The following is a 19,234-nucleotide window of genomic DNA, read 5'->3' on the forward strand; positions in this document are numbered from 1 at the left end:
CCTCTGCTGAGTATTTCTCAGGTCTTACCATGTCATCATCCTTATGATGTACATGGTATGGTGTTTCCAATTTCAAATTCTAGTTGTTGATCAGCAGTTGTATTACAGATCATAATTGTATCCTGCCGTATTAAAGACCACTACTTATGGATGTAAATTTTGCAATACAGGGGATGTAATTTTAGTTACTAGGTGTGATTTTGGAGTCATGCAAATGCTTTTAAGTAATTGTGAAACAAAAAGAAGTAATAATGAAGAAAGAAATCCTTAAAAATAAACGAGGAATTAAAAAAAAAAAAAAAAAAATGAGGAATTAAATGGCCCTAACTGTGTGTCATGCTTGTAGCTAAACCACACAGAGAGGCAATACTTGAAAATATGGCAAATAATTAATTTTCTCTACTGGGCAGTATTTTAAGGACAAAAAAAAGTATAAACAAATCTTCAACTGCTTTAGTAATCATATAAGATTGATTCTGAACCATGTATATTTGTTTTTTTTTCCTTAAGATTTTTTTTTTTTTTTAATTTGACAGAGATCTCAAGTAGGCAGAGAAGTAGGCAGAGAAGTAGGCAGAGAGAGAGGAGGAAGCAGGCTCCCTGCTGAGCAGAGAACCCGATGCGGGGCTGGATCCCAGGACCCTGGGATCATGACCTGAGCCAAAGGCAGAGGCTTTAACCCACTGAGCCACCAGGCGCCCCAGAAACCATGTATATTTGTATATGGATATAGCAAATAACTATGTTAATATTAGGAACCTAGATTTTTTAGGTTAAGAAAGAATAAAAGTATAAAATCAAAGAAGTTAGATAAATTTGAATAGGTAATACCAATAGGGATTCATGAGGTATTTTCTTGAAATACACATACACACACAAAACCCAGTTCTGTCCTAGAAAGGCTTAGAAATAGCAAAATACCTTACATCACTGAGCACTTTGAGCACCCTGAGATATTGGCCATTAGAGAATTTTTCTCTCAAGGGATCAGGGCTTCTTGGAAAAAACACCTGATTCTCGATTAGAGATAGGGAATATTCAAGGTGAATGTGTAGTACTTTTTCATAACATAGAGCAAGGAGGTTTAAGATTATCAAAGCTTATGTTGAATAGACTCGGGAGATAGGTTGAACAGGCTCCCATTAGCCGTAAGTGGGATATATTGAGTATTAGAAAGGGCACTTGGAGGACTTCTGCTTCCAGCCAAAGTGGAATAGCAGGGCCCAGATTTACCGTGCTACCTGAAACTAGTTTGTAGGAGTAATCAGACAAAATGCATGAAACAGCAGTTCAAGACATTAACCAGTGAAGGACAATGATCTCTAGAGATAGGAAACCAATGAGAAGAGCCCTATGATTGTTAACCCCTTACTGCCCAAGAGAGTTTCCAAGTCGCAACACAAGGAAAGGGAACTAAAGAACACAGCCTTCCTGAGTTGAAGAGACAGAGCTGAGAGTCAGACGAGATCAAGTCATCCATTCACAGGAGGGAATACCAAAAGGGAAAGAACCGTATATAGAGAAAGAAGCCTGGAGATCTTCAGAGTTTTTCTTTGAATATTCAGCAGAGCACTGACCAGCAGATGTGCTTGAGGAGACTGCACAAGGCTAGAGAAACTGCCCTCCACAGATGATAGATTAGAGGGAACACTGCCTGGCCCTTGCACAGTGCTGAGAATAGTGCCTGTTCTTCCAGCCAGACTGGAAAAAGTCATCTTCCACAGGACATTAGGTAGTGTATTCAGGAGACTCTTGCCTCAGTAGTGGAGATTAATTAGCCATAGACAAACTACTGCTCCAGACCTCCCTAACAGAGCATAAAAGCAAGATCCAAGAGGTTGATCAAACTGCAGTTTTTAGTTTTTCTTAATTAGTAATCATATGAGGAAAAATAAATACTTGAATTTCTTCATTTCCTCATTTTCAAAATAATGAGTTGGTTTCTTAGCATCCTCCAAAGGGAACAGGAATGTGTGTATTTTAATATTATTAGGAATTCATAGTGTTAAAATAGATGTATTGCAGTTTATTTCAGCTGTTTTTTTTGTATGTTTTTAAACATTATGGCTGTATAGTTGACAAACAGTAGAGTGTACAGTTTGTTAAATTTTGACATATGTACCATCACCATAATTAAGATAGTGAACATATTTATTGCTCTCAAAATTTTTCTGGTATACCTTTGTAGTACCTTTTCCCCACCCCTCACCTATCTCCAGACAATTTCTATTCTGTTTTCAGTAACTACTGATTACTTTGCATAAATGACTGTTACAATATATATTCTATTTTGTCTGGCTTCTTTCAGTCAGCTTAATCATTTTGAGATTCATTTATGTTGTGTGTATCAGTAGTTCATTCGCGTTCTTGTTGAGTAGCTATCTTGTAAAGATAAACCACGATTGGTTTATTCATTCACCTGTTGATGGCAGTTCTGATTGTTTCCAGTTTTGGGGGATTATCAGTAAAGCTGCTCTGAACATTCATGGACAGCTCTTTGTATGGACGTATATTTCCATGGATATCTAGGAGGAGAATGGCTGGGTTTTATAGTAGGTGTGTACACTATTTAGCTGTTTGCTAAAATGGGTTATACTACTTTATCTGCACATCAGCAGTGTATGAGACTTTCATTTGCTCCTCTTGTGAGCACATACATACATAAGCACCACATCTCCATTTATTTAGACCTATATCATCTCTCAGGGATTTGTAGGTTTGCTTTTTTAAAAAGATTTATTTATTAGAGAGAGAAAAAGGAGGCACAGAGAGAGAGAGCAAATCTCAAGCAGACTCTTTGCTGAGTGTGGAGCCTGACATGGTGTTCAGTCTCATGACTCTGCAATCAGGACCCGAGCCAAAACTAAGAGTCAGACGCTTAACTGACTGGGCTACCCTTGGTGCCCTGATTTGCAGTTTTTCTTGTGAGATTTGCTTCCTAAGTATTGTGTAGTTTTGATGCTATTGCAAATGGCATCTTTTGAATTTCAGTTTTTGATTGTTCATTGTTAATATTTAGAATCCCCTGGGACTCACCGGGAGAGATGGTTCCCCAATCTTGGAGCTCATCTGGGAGCGGTGACAGGGACAAAAGAGTCAGTGGGCACCATTTCCTTCCCTTACCCCTCATCATAGGTGCAGAGACACCTGCTGAGGGTGACTAACTTGGACACTGGCTTTTTACTGTGCTTTATTTCAAACTCCATGCACCTGCACTTTGGTGCAGACTGCCCCTCTGGGACAAACCCACATCAGTCCCGGTGCACTGAGACCCTCCCCTTGAAGACCAGCACAGGCGCATGCCATGCCAGGTCCCTAAAGTTTGGAGTTTCAAAACTCAGGACTGCCTGCTTGGGATATACTACAAGGTGCACTGCCGTCCAGACAGACAGATGGCTGGAACACACACAGGGTGAAAGCAGCAAGCTGAGGGATGCCTGGGACATATGAGGGGAGATTGTTTGCTCTTCTGGGATGGCTTCCTGGATAGTGGTATATGCAGACTCTCCTCTCTGGGGACTAGGGAGCTGGGTAACGCCATTTTCCTCCCTCTTCACTTAGCATAAACTCACTTCAGTAAGCAGCACAGGCCAACAATAGTGGCCTAAACTGCTTACACCAAGCCCTAGAGTAGCAGGCCCCTCCTCCAGAAGACCAGCACACACCCCTGCACACAACATGTCTGCTGACCATAGAGTTCTGCAAGCTTCGGCTCTAGTGGAAATAGCATTAAGTGTCTTTAACAAGCAGACCAGACCGCATCTAGTTAAAACTCACCACACGCTGGCCAAGGTCCAAACACTCCCCACTGTAGGCAAGGAGAAACTGCAGAGGACTGACCTGAGGAAAAGAGCAGCCAAAACACAGCAGCAGAGTGTACACAGCATATACCAGAGACACTTCTAAGTGCCAGGCTCTGGACAGTATATGACCTCTTCTACATAAAGTCATTACTTATAGGAGCAGGAAACATGACAGGCTTTCCTAACACACAGAAGAAAACAAAGACCTACACAAAATGCCAAAGCAGAGGAATTCATGCCAAAAGAAAGAACAAGAAAAAGTCATGGCGAGGGATCTAATCAATATAGATAGAAATAGTATGTCTGATTTAGAATTGGAAGGAAGAACCATAAGGATGTTAGCTGGGCTTGAGAAAAGCATAGAAGACTCTAGGAAGTCCCTTACTATAGAGATAGAAGCCCCCCAAAATTAGGCTGAAATGAAAAATGTAATAATGGAGATTTGAAGCCAACTGGATGTAATGACCACAAGGATGGAAGAAGCAGGGCTATGAATAAGTGATAGAGAGATTATAGAAATTAATGAAGTTAAAAGGAAGAGGGAAAGAAAAATATTACATCACGAATGTAGACTTAGGGAACTCAGTGATTCCATAAAGTGTAATAATGTTTGTATCATAGGAGTCCCAGAAGTAGAGAAGGAAAGTGGGGGGGGGGTTATTTGAGGAAATTATAGCTGAAAACTTTCCTAATGTGGAAAGAGACATCTAAATCCAGGAGGCACAGGCAACTCCTATCAAAATCAACAAGAGCAGGCCAATACCAGACATATCGTAGTTAAATTTGCAAAACACAGAGGTAAGGAAAAAAGTCCTAAAAGCACTAAGACAGAATAAGTCCCTAACTTACAAGGGAAGACAAATAAGGTTAGCAGCAGATCTTTCTTCAGAAACTTGGCAGGCCAGAAGCAAGTGGTATGATATATTCAACATGCTGAATGAGAAAAATCTGCAGCCAGCAATACTTTATCCAGCAAGGTTGTGTCATTCAGAGTAGAAGAAGAGATAGTTTCCCAGACAGACAAAAACTAAAGCAGTTCGTGACAACTAAATCAGATTTGCAAGAAATTTTAAAGGGGACTCTTTGGGAAAGAAAGATCAAAGTCAACGAAGATTAGAAAGGAACAGAGAAAATCTCCTGAAACAATGACAAAACAAGTAATAAAATGGCACTAAATTCTTACCTATCAGTAATTAGTCTGAATGTAAATGGACTAAATGCTCCAATTAAAAGGTGTCAGAATGGATTAAAAAAAACAAGACCCATCTACATGTTGCTTATAAGAGACTCATTTTAGATCTAAAGACACCTGCAGATTGAAAGTGAGGGGATGGAGAACCATTTATCATGCAATGAATGTCAAAGCTGGAGTACCAGTACTTAACATCAGACAAACTGGATTTTAAAACAAAGACTGTAACAAGAAATGAAGAGGATCGCTATATCATAATAAAGGGGTCTATCCAACAGGAAGGTCTAACAATTGTAAATATTTATGCCCTCAACTTCAGAGCACCCAAACATATAAAACAGTAACAAACATAAAAGAACTCATTGATAATTACACAGGAATAGTAGGGGACTTTAACACCCCACTTATGTCAAAGGACAAATCATCTAAGCAGAAAATGAACAAGGAAACAAAGAATGACTTTGAATGACACACTAGACCAGATAGACTTAACAGATATATTCAGGACATTTCATCCCAAAGTGGCATAGTACACATTCTTTTCTAGTGCGCATGGGACATTATCCAGAAGAGATCACATACTAGGTCACAAATCAGGCCTCAGCAAGTACAAAAAGATTGAGATCATGCCATGCATATTTTCTGACTGCAGTGTTCTGAAGCTTGAAGTCAACTACAAGAAAAAATTTGGAAAGACCACGAATACATAGGAGGCTAAAGAACATCTTACTAAAGAATGAGTGGGTCAACCAGAAACTTAAAGAAGAAATTAAAACTATGTGGAAACAAATTAAAATGAAAACATGATAGTCCAAAACCTATGGGATGCAGTAAAAGGGATCAGAAGAGGGACGTATATAGCAATACAGGCCTACCTCAAGAAGCAGAAAAATTTCAAATACACAGTCTAACCTTTCCCTGCATTTTTCAGCTAGGAAAAGAGCAACAAGTGAAGCCTAAAGCCAGCAGAAGAAGGGAAATAATAAAGAGTAGAGCAGAAATAAATGATATAGAAATAAAATAGTAGAACAGATCATTGAAACCAGGAGCTGGTTCTTTGAAAAAATTAATAAAATTGATAGACCCCTAGCCAGATTTATCCAGAAGAGAAAGGACCCAAATAAAACCATGAATAAGAGAGGAGATCAGAACTAACACCACAGAAATACAAATACTTACCAGAGATTGTTATGAAAAATTATATGCCAACAGATTAGGCAATCTGGAAGAAATGGATAAATTCCTAGAAACATATAAAGTACAAAAACTGAAACAGGAGGAAATAGAAAACTTGACAGACTGATAGCCAGCAAAGAAAAATTGAATCAGTTATCAAAAGTCTCCTAACAAACACAAGTCCAGGGCCAAATGGCTTCCCAGGGGAATTTTATCAAACATTTAAAGAAGAGTTAGTACCTATTCTTCTCAAACTGTTTCAAAAAATAGAAATGAAAGGAAAACTTCCAGACTCCTTCTTCGAGGCCAGCATTACTTTAACTTCAAAACCAGTAAAGACCCCACTAAAAAAGACAATTACAGGTCAATATCACGGTGAACATGGATGCAGATATTCTCAAGAAAATAGCAGCAAATCAAATCCAGCTATACATTAAAAGAATCATTCACCACAATTAAGTGGTGATTTGTTCCCGGGCTGCAAGGGGGTTCAGTATTCACAAATCAATCAATGCAGTACACAATATTAACAAAAGGAAGGATAAGAGCTATATGATTCTCTCAGTATTGATTCAGAAAAAGCATTTGACAAAGTAAAATGATAAAAACCCTTAACAAAGTAGGGGTAGAAGGAATATACCTCAGCATCATACACAGAAGGTCATATACAGAAGACCTGTGGCTAATATTCTCAATGGAAAAAACTGAGAGCTTTTACTCTGTGGTTAGGAATGAGACCTGCGATGTCCATTCACACCACTGTTATTTAACGTAGGACTGGAAGTCCTAGTCTCAGTAGTCAGATAGCAAAAAGAAATAAAAGACATCCAGATTGGCAAGGAAAAAGACAAACTTTCACTATTTGCAGACAGCATGATACTTTATGTGGAAAACCCAGCGAGTCCACCAAAAAATTGCTAGAACTGATAGACAAATTCAGTAAAGTCGCAGGATATAAAATCCCACTTACAGAAATTTGTTGCATTGCTATATACCAACAATGAAGCAGCAGAAATCAAGGAATTGATCCCATCTACAACTGCACCAAAAACCATAGGATACTTAGGAATAAATCTAACCAAAGAGGTAAAAAAAAAAAAACTGTACTCTGAAAACTATAGAACACTTTTGAAAGAAATTGAAGAGGACACAAAGAAATGGAATGACATTCCATGCACATGGATTAGGAGAACAAATGCTGTTAAAATGTCTATACTACCAAAAAAAAAAAAATGTCTGTACTACCCAAAGCAATGTACACATTTAGTGCAATTCCTATCAAAATACCACCAGCATTGGGGCACCTGTGTGGCTCAGTGGGTTAAAGTCTCTGCCTTTGGCTCAAGTCACGATCCCAGGGTCCTGGGATCGAGCCCCACATTGGGCTCTCTGCCTGACAGGAAGCCTGCTTCTTCCTCTCTCTCTGCCTGCCTCTCTGCCTATTTGTGATCTCTGTCTGTCAAATAAATAAATAAAATCTTTAAAAAAAAAAAATACCACCAGCATTTTTCACAGAGGTAGAACAATCAATCCTAAAATTTGTATGGAACTATAAAAAACCCTGAATAGCCACAGCAATCTTGAAAAAGAAAAGCAAAACTGTATGCATCACAGTTGTGGACTTTAGGTTATATTATAAAGCTGTAGTGATCAAGATTGTATGATACTGGGATGCCTGTGTGGCTTAGTCGGTTAAGTGCCTGCCTTCGGCTCAGGCCATGATCCCAGGGTCCTGGGATTGAGTCTTGCATTGGGCTTCCTGCTCAGTGGGGAGCCTGCTTCTCCCTCTGCCTGCTACTCCTCCTGCTTGTGTGCACTCTCGCTCTCTCTCTCTCTCTGACAAATAAATAAAATCTTAAAAAGAAAAGATAGTAGATCAGTGGAACAGAATAGAAAACCCAGAAATGGACCCACAACTATGTGGTCAACTAATCTTCTACAAAGCAGGAAAAAATATCTAAGGGAAAAAAGTCCTTTCAATGAATGGTGTTAGGAAAACTGGACAGCAGCATTCAAAAAGAATGAAACTGGATCACTTTCTTACCCCATTCCCAAAAATAAATTCAAAATGGTTGAAAGACCTAAATGTGAGATAGGAAACCATTAAAATCCTAAAGGAGAACACAGGCAGCAACCTCTTTGACCTTGGTCGTAGCAACTTCTTACTAGACATGTCTCTGGAGGTAAGGGAATTCCCACAAAAGCAAAAATGAAGTATTGGGACTTCAAGATAAAAAACTTCTGCACAGCAAAGGGAACAATGAGCAACCTACAGAATGGGAGAAGATATTTGCAAATGACATGTATGGTACAGGGTTAGTATGCATATTCTGTAAAGAACTTATAAACTCAACACACAGAAAACAGTCCTGTTAAGAAATGGACAGAAGACTTGAATAGACATTTTTCCAAAGAAGACATCTAAATCCAGATGACTAACAGACACACAAAAGATGCCCAGTATTACTTATCATCACGGAAAGACAAATCAAAACTACAATGAGATATCCCCTCACATCTGTCAAAATGGCTAAAATTAGTAACGGAGGAAACAACAGATATTAGTGAGGATGTGAGGAAAGGGGAATCCTCTTACACCGTAGGAAAGCAAACTGGTGCAGCCATTTTGGAAAACAGTGTGGAGTTTCCTAGGATCTACCAATTGCATCACTAGGTATTTACCCAAAGGATACAAAAATACTGATCAGAAGGGATACATGCACCCTGATGTTTATAGCAGCGTTATCAGCAATAGCCAAGTGATGGAAAGAGCCTATGTAAAAAGTAGTAGTATTTCTATACAATGGACTATTAGCCATAATAATGAAATCTTGCCATTTGCACGATGTGGATGGAGCTAGGGTGTATTATGCTAATCAAAATAAGCCAGTCAAAGACAAATACTGGACACCTGGGTAGCTCAGTGGGTTAAGTGTCTGGCTTCGGCTCGGGTCATGATTTCAGGGTCCTGGGATTGAGCCCTGTGTCAGGCTCTGCGCTAAGCGGGGAGTCAGCTTCTCCCCCTCTCTTTGCCGCTTCCCCTGCCCATGCTCTCATGCTCTCTCTTTCTCTGATAAATAAGTAAAATCTTTAAAAAAGAGACAAGTACCATATGATTTCACTCATATGGAATTTAAGAAATGAAATGGGTGATCATAGGAAAACAAGAGAGGTAAACCATAAAACACACTTAACTATAGAGAACAAACGGGTTGATGGAGGGAGGTGAGTGAGGGATGGGTTAAATGCGTGATGGGTATTAAGGAGGGCACTTGTGTTGATCACTGGGTGTTATATGTGATGAATCACTAAATTCTACTCCTGAAGCTACATTACACTATATGTTAGCTAACTGAAATTTAAATAAAAACTTGAAACTAAAAAACAACAAACTTTTGGCCATTTTCCAAATATATTTCCCCCACGCCAGTTTTAGGGCTCCAGTACCTGTATAGTAGGTCACTTGATGTCCCACAGCTGACTTACATTTTGTACCTATTTTCTCACCTTTTTTACAACATGTCTTTAATTTTGGAGTGTTTATATTGCTATTTCTTTAAATTCAGTAGTCTTTTCTTCTGCAATATATAATCTGCTGTTAATCCTACCCAGTGTACTTTTCACCTGAAAAATTGTATTTTTCAGATCTAGGTATTCGCTCAGTCCTTTTCTCTCTTCCTATCTCTCCTAGTGTTTATACTTATACTTTTTGAACATGTGTAATATATTTATAACAGTTTTAGTGTTCTTTTCTATTTCTACCGTTTTTGTCATTTCTAGGTGATTTTGATTGGTTGATTATTTATTTATTTCTTTTTCCTTCCTCATGGATAGTCTTTTCTGCTTTTTAATGCTTGGTAGTTTCCAGTTTAATTCCAAGCATTGTGAATTTTACCTTGCTTATTGTTAGAGTTCTTATATCTTTTAATATATATGTAATTCTGAATTTATCTTTGGATTTAGTAAATTACTTGTAACCAGTTTGTTTTTATGTTTCATTGGGCTGGATTTTTAATACCCTTTAACCTAGAGCTAATTGAGCCTCACTTCTGAATCAGTATCCTTCTGAGTATTCTACTAAATGCCCTATATATATTAGGAAGTCTTTTTTATTGTATGGTTGAAACATGAATAATACTTGACCCATATAACTTCCAAAATTATTCTGCATGTTTGTTGGAGGTGGTTCCTTTCCCAGCTGTATTTCCCTTATACACCTGTGCTTATAGTACGAAGCTAAATACTCATGGGGAATTTTCTGCCGAGCCTTAAGAGTTCTTTCTGGGTTGATCTCTTCTCTTCATTACTTTACCTATGGATTCTAGTTGCCTTGGCCTCCTCATTTCTAAACTCTGTCTCCTCAGCTGAGGGAGCCTGTAAGCCCTGCTTGGGTTTTCCCCTCCCTATGCTACAGCCTGGAAACTCTGTCCAGGCAATAATCTGAGCTAATCATAGGGCCAGTCTTATTTCTTTTCTTTTCTGAAGGATCACTGCCTGGGCTGCCTGTTACCTATTAGCTAAAACCCAGTATTTTATGGATTTTGTCTGCTTTTAGAGTTGTGTAGGATGAGAGGATAAATTATTGTTACTCCATCATTGCTTGAAAAAGTGAACTGTTTCTATTTAAAGATAGAATGAAGGCACCTTAGTGGGCTGCCTTTGGAAAGAACTATTCTTTGCCTACACAAATTAATAGATGCTTTAAAGGTAGTGTTCACGCAGTGGTCACTTGTTATCACTCGTTGCTGGGCAGGTTGGAAAGGTCGGGAAGTCTCAGTTCATAATCTTTGAGGGTTAAGAGGGAGTATTAAGTCATTCTGACATCATTTTTATCATTTCCCGTAATGTATTGGTAAGACTATACTATCACCAACTTAACATAGAGGAAAGGGGAATGGCCAGGCATACCCTAACTCCTTTTTCAACCTTACCCTTTTTATGTGTCTTGCAGTGTCAGGCTTCTCTCAGTAATTTTTATCACATCAAATGTTGGTAACAGCATATTGTGATAGTTAATTTCTTTAGATTATAAGATTGGAGAATTGTGAAATAGTTCCTCATTAGGAAAGGTCAAAGGTGGCACAGCCTTTAGAAGTTTTAAAATGATTTTCAAAAAACTCCATCCTTCCTTATTGCCTTTTAAATGGGGTTCTTAGTGTTTGCATGTTGGACTTCTTTGTATTAGAATACTTGAGTCACAGTCTTTTGTTTTTCAGTTATTCAAGCGAAGAAATGTTGCTACAGCAGAGGAAGAAACAGAAGAAGAAGTTATGTCGGATGGAGGCTTCCATGAGGCTCAGATTAATAACATGGAGATGGCACCAGTAAGTAAGATAATGAAAGGAACTCCTTTTTAGTGTTTTTCTGAAGAAGACAAGGAGGTGTGGCTTGCTACTTTGGTTTTTTAAAAAGGTGTTAGTAGATGGTTATAGAAAGTACTTGGCATTTCATTTTTCTTTTTTTTTTTAAGATTTTATTTATTTGACAGAGATCACAAGTAGGCAGAGAGAGAGAGGAAGGGAAGCAGGCTCCCTGCTGAGCAGAGAGCCCAATGCGGGGCTCAATCCCAGGACCCTGGGATCATGACCCGAGCCGAAGGCAGAGGCTTTAACCCACTGAGCCACCTAGGTGCCTCAGCATTTAATTTTTAAAAAGAAGCCATATACTTAATCTCATGGTTCATTAGATGTTTGTTATAATTTGAATAACATGCAATTTAAACAGAATTAACTAAATTATGAAGATTAATTCAGCTATTAAAACTTAAAAAATATAATTACAAAATTAATCCTTAAAAGTTAAATAACAAGGGATACTTTAAAGGAAATTCCAGTTTGCTGTTCATTTATCAAATTGGGCATGTTTGTGTGATTTAAAAAATTGATTCCACATCACAGCTGTTGGAGTTTTCTATTATAACCCATTTTGTAACAGTTCATCTTGTTGACTTTAACCCTTCATGAAACGATAAGAACTTTATTTCATTATGACAGGTCACCCTGAAGGTTAACCTAGAAGGTTAACTACTAATACTGGAGATGGGTTGTAGAAAATGGAAAAGTTCTAACAAAGCAAGAAAATAGTGGAAAACTGAAAAGTTTTAATAAAGAAAATAGAAATTTTAAATAAATTTGAGTCAGTAGAATTTGATAGTAGCTAGAATCTGTGATTTATACAAGACTATTCTATATTCACTCAGTAAATACTTGTTGAGCATCTGCTATATGCCAACCATCAGTGATAGAATGGGAAGATGGGCTGGGTCTTTGGCTTTCAAGAAGCTTAAATTATACTGGAGGAACCTGGGCCTTAAACACATAACTGAGAAAAAATATCTGATAGTGAAAAGGGCTGGGACAGGATTAAAGTAGGGTGGTGATATAGAGATGGAACTGCTACTGTAGATTTAGAGGTCTTAAGGAGCCGCCTTTTAGAACCTGAACGACAAGGACCAACCAAGTGAGTGATGAACAAGGGAGGAAGAGTAATAAACGCCTTGTCTTAATATTTACTACTAAGATTACTTTCTTATTGTCATGAGCTTCTTAGTAATAGACAAAGTGTTTGGCTTCATCACATTATTAATCATCTCAGACATTTTCTTCATGTAAAGATTATCTTGCCTTTGTGTAACTCCTCTAGATAAATATGATTAACTTAATAATGTGGCCACAACTATACTGTCTTTGTTTTCCTTTGAATTAAAGTTAAAATTTTATAAATTTGCTTTTGTGTTCCCAGGGTGGTGTTATTACTTCTGACATGATTGAAATGATATTTTCCAATAGTCCAGAGCAACAGCTTTCAGCAACACAGAAATTCAGAAAATTGCTTTCAAAAGGTGAGTTCTAAGTATCTTAAAGTACAGTTGGCCCCTGAGTGACAGGGCTGAAGATCTTTTTCATTAAATTCAGTATAATACTATAAGTGTATTTTCTCTTCTTTATGATTTTCTTAATAACATTTTCTTTTCTCTAGCTTACTTTATTGTAAGAATACACTATATAATACCTAGACATACAAAATATGTGCTAATTGCCTGTTTATGTTATTGGTGAGGGTTCCTGTCAACAGTAGGCTATTAGTAGGTAGGATTTGGAGAAGTCAAAAATTATACAAGAATTTTTGTGCAGGGATTCACACCCCAACCTTTGTATTGTTCAGAGGTCAACTGTGTCTCTTTTCATTTGGTTAAAAAAATACTACTTTCCCATAATCTATTTTTCATATCATAAATAAATTGCTTTGGAATATGTCTATCAACAAAATAAAAGGACACATAAAGATATATGTAATTATGAGCCATGGCTAACTTCTGAATTTCTTTATGCAATCTTACCAGGACCAGAAGGCAGCATTCTTTTCATTTCTGAGCTATTTTAGAAAAGACCTTGAAAGTGATAAGAACAGGAGTCAGTATCTCATATTAATTCAGATCAAGAAACTTTTTTTTTTTTTTTAATTAGTTCATAACTCATATATAACCTGCATCCTGGCGGCGGTTCCACCACAGATGGCGGATCGGAAAAAGCAAGAAACTTTTTTTTTAAGAAAAACTTTTTTGTTGTTTTTTTAAAGATTTTAATATATATATATATATATTTGTCAGACAGAGATCACAAGCAGGCAGAAAGGCAGGCAGAGAGAGAGGAGGAAACAAGGCTTCCCCGCCAAGCAGAGAGCCTGATGTGGGACCCGATCCTAGGACTCTGGGATCATGACCCGAGCCGAAGGCAGAGGCTTTAACCCACTGAGCCACCCAGGCACCGCAGATTTTATTATTTTTAAGTAATCTCTGTACCCAGCATGGGGCTTGAACTCATAATCCTGAGATCAAGGGTCACACGCTCTACCAACTGAGCCAGCCAGGTGCCCCAAGGAAAACTTTTAAAATAACAGTTGAAAGATCAGTAATTGTTGGTTTTAATGTTGTCATTTTATCACGAAATTTAAGAATGGGTTTATTGGTGGTCAGGGTAATTACTTTTTTTTTTTCTTTTTGGTATAATTAGGGGTAGACTAGAATATGATAACTTTGCCATTCTGGACAAGTAAAAAGAACTGTGGAACTCTGAACCACATTAAAATGTCCATAGTAAATATTGACATTAAATTAACAACGCACACACAGGTATTGTTTTTTGGAGTCATAAGTGATAATATATCCCTTGAGGGACCTGGAATAAGAAACTCTATAACATATAGACATAATAAAATTGTGTGTGACATAACAATTACATTTTTTGTGAGACAAGTTAATCATTTGAAGGCCATTATCATGTACAGCTTCCCTATTCCTCTTGTCTCTTTTCAGCATGCTAAGTCTACTGCCTTTCTAACACCATGGGGCTAAAATTTTTAGGACCTTCCATTGCTCTCTACTGCTTTTCTGCCTGGATTGTTTGCCAGCCATCCCTCTTAAAAATATGATAACTAAAATACAGTACTTCAGATGTGTTCTTAATACTGTAAGGTGTGGGGAGAGGTTGCCTTCCTGGTCCTGAGACTACACATTCCAGGAGTTCACTCTAAGATAGCATCGCTTATTTTGTTAGTCATGGCACAGTAATGGTTCACTATATTTGCACCCATCTAAGCTCCTAGAACCTCTCTTCATGTACTGTTTTTAGGTTTTGTCTGTGAAGTCTTATAAATTTTTTAAAATTGCTTTTTAAAAAATTCAGTTGCTCAATCCTGCTCTATCCCTGCCAACTTCAGGTTATTGTTCTTCCTATAAGTTATTTCTGTAATCTGGCATTTTAACTACTTCACCTTTATTACCATCATCAAATTTATTTGTTGTGTTATCTGAATGGTTGATAAAAACGTTGAACCAGATTATTTTTCTTCTTTCTTCTTTCCTTTCATCTTATGGGGAGACAGAACCTAATCCTCCTATTGATGAAGTCATCAGCACACCAGGAGTAGTGGCCAGGTTTGTGGAGTTCCTCAAACGAAAAGAGAACTGTACATTGCAGGTGCGAACCATTTTCAATTCTTGCCTCCTATTTTAATTCCCTTTGCAAGCTTGTATATAAATTTATATACAGATTTGTTTATATTAATTTATACAAGGAATTCATTCTTGATATGGAGCTCATTTTTGATATGGTGTTCCTGACAACCACATTGCAAGCAGCTCTGGTAGCTTTGTTAACATCTAGGCCCTGGTTTTACTCTTCAGAATTCTTGTCATTTTTAGTCACGAGAAAGATTATTTTATGGTGATTGTGGATAATACTTATTTAATAGGTAATTGTGTGTGGTAGAGGAGTCCTTATAGGTAGAACCAAAGTCTGGGTTATGTAAAATTTGGTTTTGAAGAATTTTTAGATTGTATTTGTTGGCTTTGCAAGGCTTTGTAACATGGGCTAGGTTAGAGACTCACTAATCCCCAAACCTGGTCCTAATTCAGTCCTTCCCCTTCCCCGCAAGAGCTGACAAGCAGATAGTTTTGTTGTGAATATTGGTGATCGGTGCTAGGTAAATTTAGTCTGTCAGTACTGTATTATATAGGGTTTCTAGGAGGAAATTCTGCAACTTCTGGATTGTATAATTTTCATAGTAAAAAGAACCAACTGTCAACTGACTCATCCTAGTGGTTACCTAGAAATTTTAAAATACGGTTTGGTTTTGTTTTTCTCCTGAATGAAGTTGGATTTTTAGTAAACTGGTAATTTTTCAGGAGCTCTGCTTCCTTGGAGTAACCCGTTGTATCAGTTTCAGCATTATTCTTTAACCAGTACCTGTGATATCTAAATTCTCACTTATTGTAGGATCTAATATGAAGGGCTCATGCCCTTTGGAGAGAGACTGCAACTATAAAAATGGGTTAGGTGCAAGGTAGATCACAAATGAGGTTAGCTTTCCAAGAAAATTTGCCAATAACAAGTTAATCCTAAAGATAACTTTTGACCTTCTTGTTCTTTTTTGCCTTACTCTCTAAGGCTGTAGGGAGTGGGGCATTTTTGTAAATGGTAATAACCCCTCTTCCCAGGTTCTTTACTGTCCAGAGGATTGCAGATGATTCATAAGACCTGATGCTTTGTCTTGATATTTTCTCTCCTTTCCTCCCACCCCACCTTTTTCCTCCTTTTACTCTCTTTGTTGCGGTGATGAGTTCTTTCCAGAAGAAAAACAAGAAATCCAGAAAAGGTAGAGTACTTCAAAGTCCCATCAGTTTTTCTTCTCCAGCTTGACATTTACTAATCCCCAAGTTCATTTGAATTAAGATTCTGTTTTGCTAGCTGCCTTTTGGATTGTAATTCTGGTCCCCATCTAAGGCCAGGATCGTCGGACACCTGAAAAATAATCAGGCTCACCTAGAGAGCAAGGAAAGAGACTTTTATCAGGGGGGGAAAAAAAAAAAAGGAAATCCAGACAACCAACACTGCAGAGTACTGAGCCTGAGCCCTAAGCAACCTGCCAAGAGAACCAGAGGGACCAAATGAAGAGCCTTACTGCAGTTTATCATTTGAAAAGCCTTGTAGGAAGAGGGAGGTAGGGAAAATTACCATTTTGGTCATGTGAAAATATGTTTGTATCCTATCTCTGACAATGAGAGTACTTGAGTGATACTGAATTTACTCCTGGATCTAGCAGTTTCTAGTAGGTGGTCACAGAGGTCCAGTTCCTTGATCTCTTAAAGAATGATGGTATAACCTCGCTGGCCTAAAATGAAAAAGGAGAAATGGGCTTTTCCCCATCTCTGCATTTTCCAGTGCACCCCAAAGAGTGCAGTATGTTTTCTCAGACAGTGCCCTCTCCTGGCTACACATGTAAATTTTACATCTTTTTGATTCTGTAATCTTAGAACTTGGATCTTCTGAAGGTGAAAGCCTTTGGAAATCTCTGATTTGCTTCTATCTAAATTCTCAGATTCCACCCTTGTGTAAACTAATAGTTAGGCTGAAAGATTGAGAGAAGGTTCCTCTGGAAGTGAGCATCTTATGATTTTCAACTTAGTTCTCCAAAGACTGAGAAATACCCAGTCTGTTTATTATCTAAAGGTCATGATCTCCAGCTTTTCTTCTTGCGTACATTTTAAGTACAACATGGTATTCTTTCTCCAGTGTGATTAGTGGCTAACGTCAACCACTCCAGAAACAGAAGGAACACATATATTGAGGGAGAACCAGGCGGCTTTGTGCCACATAATTAGACATGCTCTGGGAAGCTTGGAGGGCACTCCTTCCTCTATCTTTTTGGAGAGCACTAGGATGTAAGCTGTTCCTGATACTCTCCTGCCTGCTTACTAAAAATATGAATAGTGTGTTTTTGGAATGGGGCTTTTGCCAATTCTCTTTCAGAAAGAGTGTAATAATATATAGTCATAATAATAGCTTATGCTTATCTCATTGATAAATCCTGTGGACAAACTCAATCCCTTCATTCCATAGATAAAAAACTGTGAATCCTAGTGAAGGCTCTCTTCACTTATGTTCTGGCTCTCTTTATGCCTGAATCAGTGAGGTACCTCACAACAGGGAGATGATGCCTGTTTTGCTCATTTGCCTTCAAATGAGATGAACAGGGGTGGAATCTAGGATTTTGGCAGCAAATAATGTCATCTAGCTAAGAGCATTCTCAAGTTCAGTGACATGTAGGCCTCAGACAAATTCAACCTTTAATATGACATTGGTCTGCCTTATGGTGTATTCCCTGGGCCTGCTTTGTTGTTGTTGTTGTTGTTATTGTTGTTTTTGGAGTCTAGGCCCTGCGTGTTTGTACTGTCCTTTGTAGTGCTGAGATGTTGCATTCTCACACCTTATGGAAGCTTATTATGGAAATAGCTAGAAGTAAGTAAATTGCATCCTAGTTCCATTCATTAGGTACTCCTCTTCAATTGTAAATTTAGATTAAATTGGTGTAGTTTCCCCATTCTTGCCTTTCTTGTCCCATATAAAAGCTTAATGTGATAAACTGCAGTAAGCCTTCATCCTCCTGTGCCTTTTCCCATCCTCATTGATCCCTCTGCCTTTCTTGAAAGGTTGCTCAGATGACTCAGGCAATGTTCTCTGCAGAGTTTGATATCTGGGTTTATTTTTCTGATGTGAGCCTCTCTTTTCACTTGCTCTCCAGGTGAGCCTGGCATTTGCTAGGAGCCAGAGTGGACCCGGCAAAGTGGCCAGCAACAGAGTCCTGATCCAAATGGAGAAAGGGAACCAGGCGTACCTCAACCTGGAGTGGGAAACTTGATAGGAGGTCAGAAGTACTTCAGCTTTGGATTCTCATTTTCCTTATTTAAGGAACTGAGCACCAGAAGGTAGAGACTGAGAAAGGGAAGAGAGAAAATTCAAATCTTCAGTGTGACCTTCAGATTTCAACTGTAGCCTTCTTTAGCAAGTCTGGACAGTGAAAAATAATAGTGGAGTTACAATTTATAAGTAATCACAGCATGACAGGTTGTTTTCCTTGCATGGCACCATTCTTGGAACATTAAAAAACATAGTAGTTTAAAACAAAAAAGAGGAAGTAAGGATCATAGTAATTTTGGCTGCCATTTATTTAGTTCAGGTGATACCATTTCTTAGGCTTCATTCATCATGTTACCAATTTTTTGAGTCTCATGGTTACTTAAATTACTTTTTCTGGCCATTTCTCTCATAACCTTATGCAGTCGTTTTTGCTGTCAAATTCTGGACTTTCACATTTCCTAGCTCTCTTGCATGTTAAATTAAAATCTGGGACCCAAGACCGAAACATTAACAACACAATGACGGCAATAGTCTGAAAGAGAGGTTAGTTTGAAGTACACCCTGTTTTTAAAAAACATCCATATTAAACAACATTCGAAAGTTGCTTCTTTTAGCACTTTATTAACAGGGGCCTGTATGATTGGGGGGGGATAGTTTTCTTCCTCCCTCTCTCCTCTCTCCTATCTACATATGTACATTTTACATAAATACACAGATGGGCATAGAAAATTGCACAAGTACAGCTTGATGAGTTTTTACAGGGTAAACATCAAAGTAAACACTGTGTGTGTGTGTGCGCGCGCGCGCGCGTGAAAGAGAGGATGCCTTATTCATACATGAATATGATTTTCAGTGGCTCTCTGGTT

General features: G+C 38.1%; 1 protein-coding gene across 1 annotated transcript in view; it reads left to right on the forward strand.

The window, feature by feature from the left end:
- The window catches only part of KPNA1 (karyopherin subunit alpha 1), a 67,086-nt gene that overhangs the window by 27,400 nt on the left and 20,452 nt on the right, over positions 1–19,234 (forward strand). The window contains exons 3-5 of the mRNA XM_032869527.1: positions 11,388–11,495; positions 12,913–13,012; positions 15,055–15,149. Coding sequence (XP_032725418.1) covers positions 11,388–11,495; positions 12,913–13,012; positions 15,055–15,149 — 303 coding nt within the window. The remainder of the gene's footprint in view (positions 1–11,387; positions 11,496–12,912; positions 13,013–15,054; positions 15,150–19,234) is intronic.

The sequence above is a fragment of the Lontra canadensis genome, unplaced genomic scaffold, assembly GCF_010015895.1.
Source record: "Lontra canadensis isolate GAN:19392208 unplaced genomic scaffold, GSC_riverotter_1.0 scaffold38, whole genome shotgun sequence".
NCBI lineage: Eukaryota > Metazoa > Chordata > Mammalia > Carnivora > Mustelidae > Lontra > Lontra canadensis.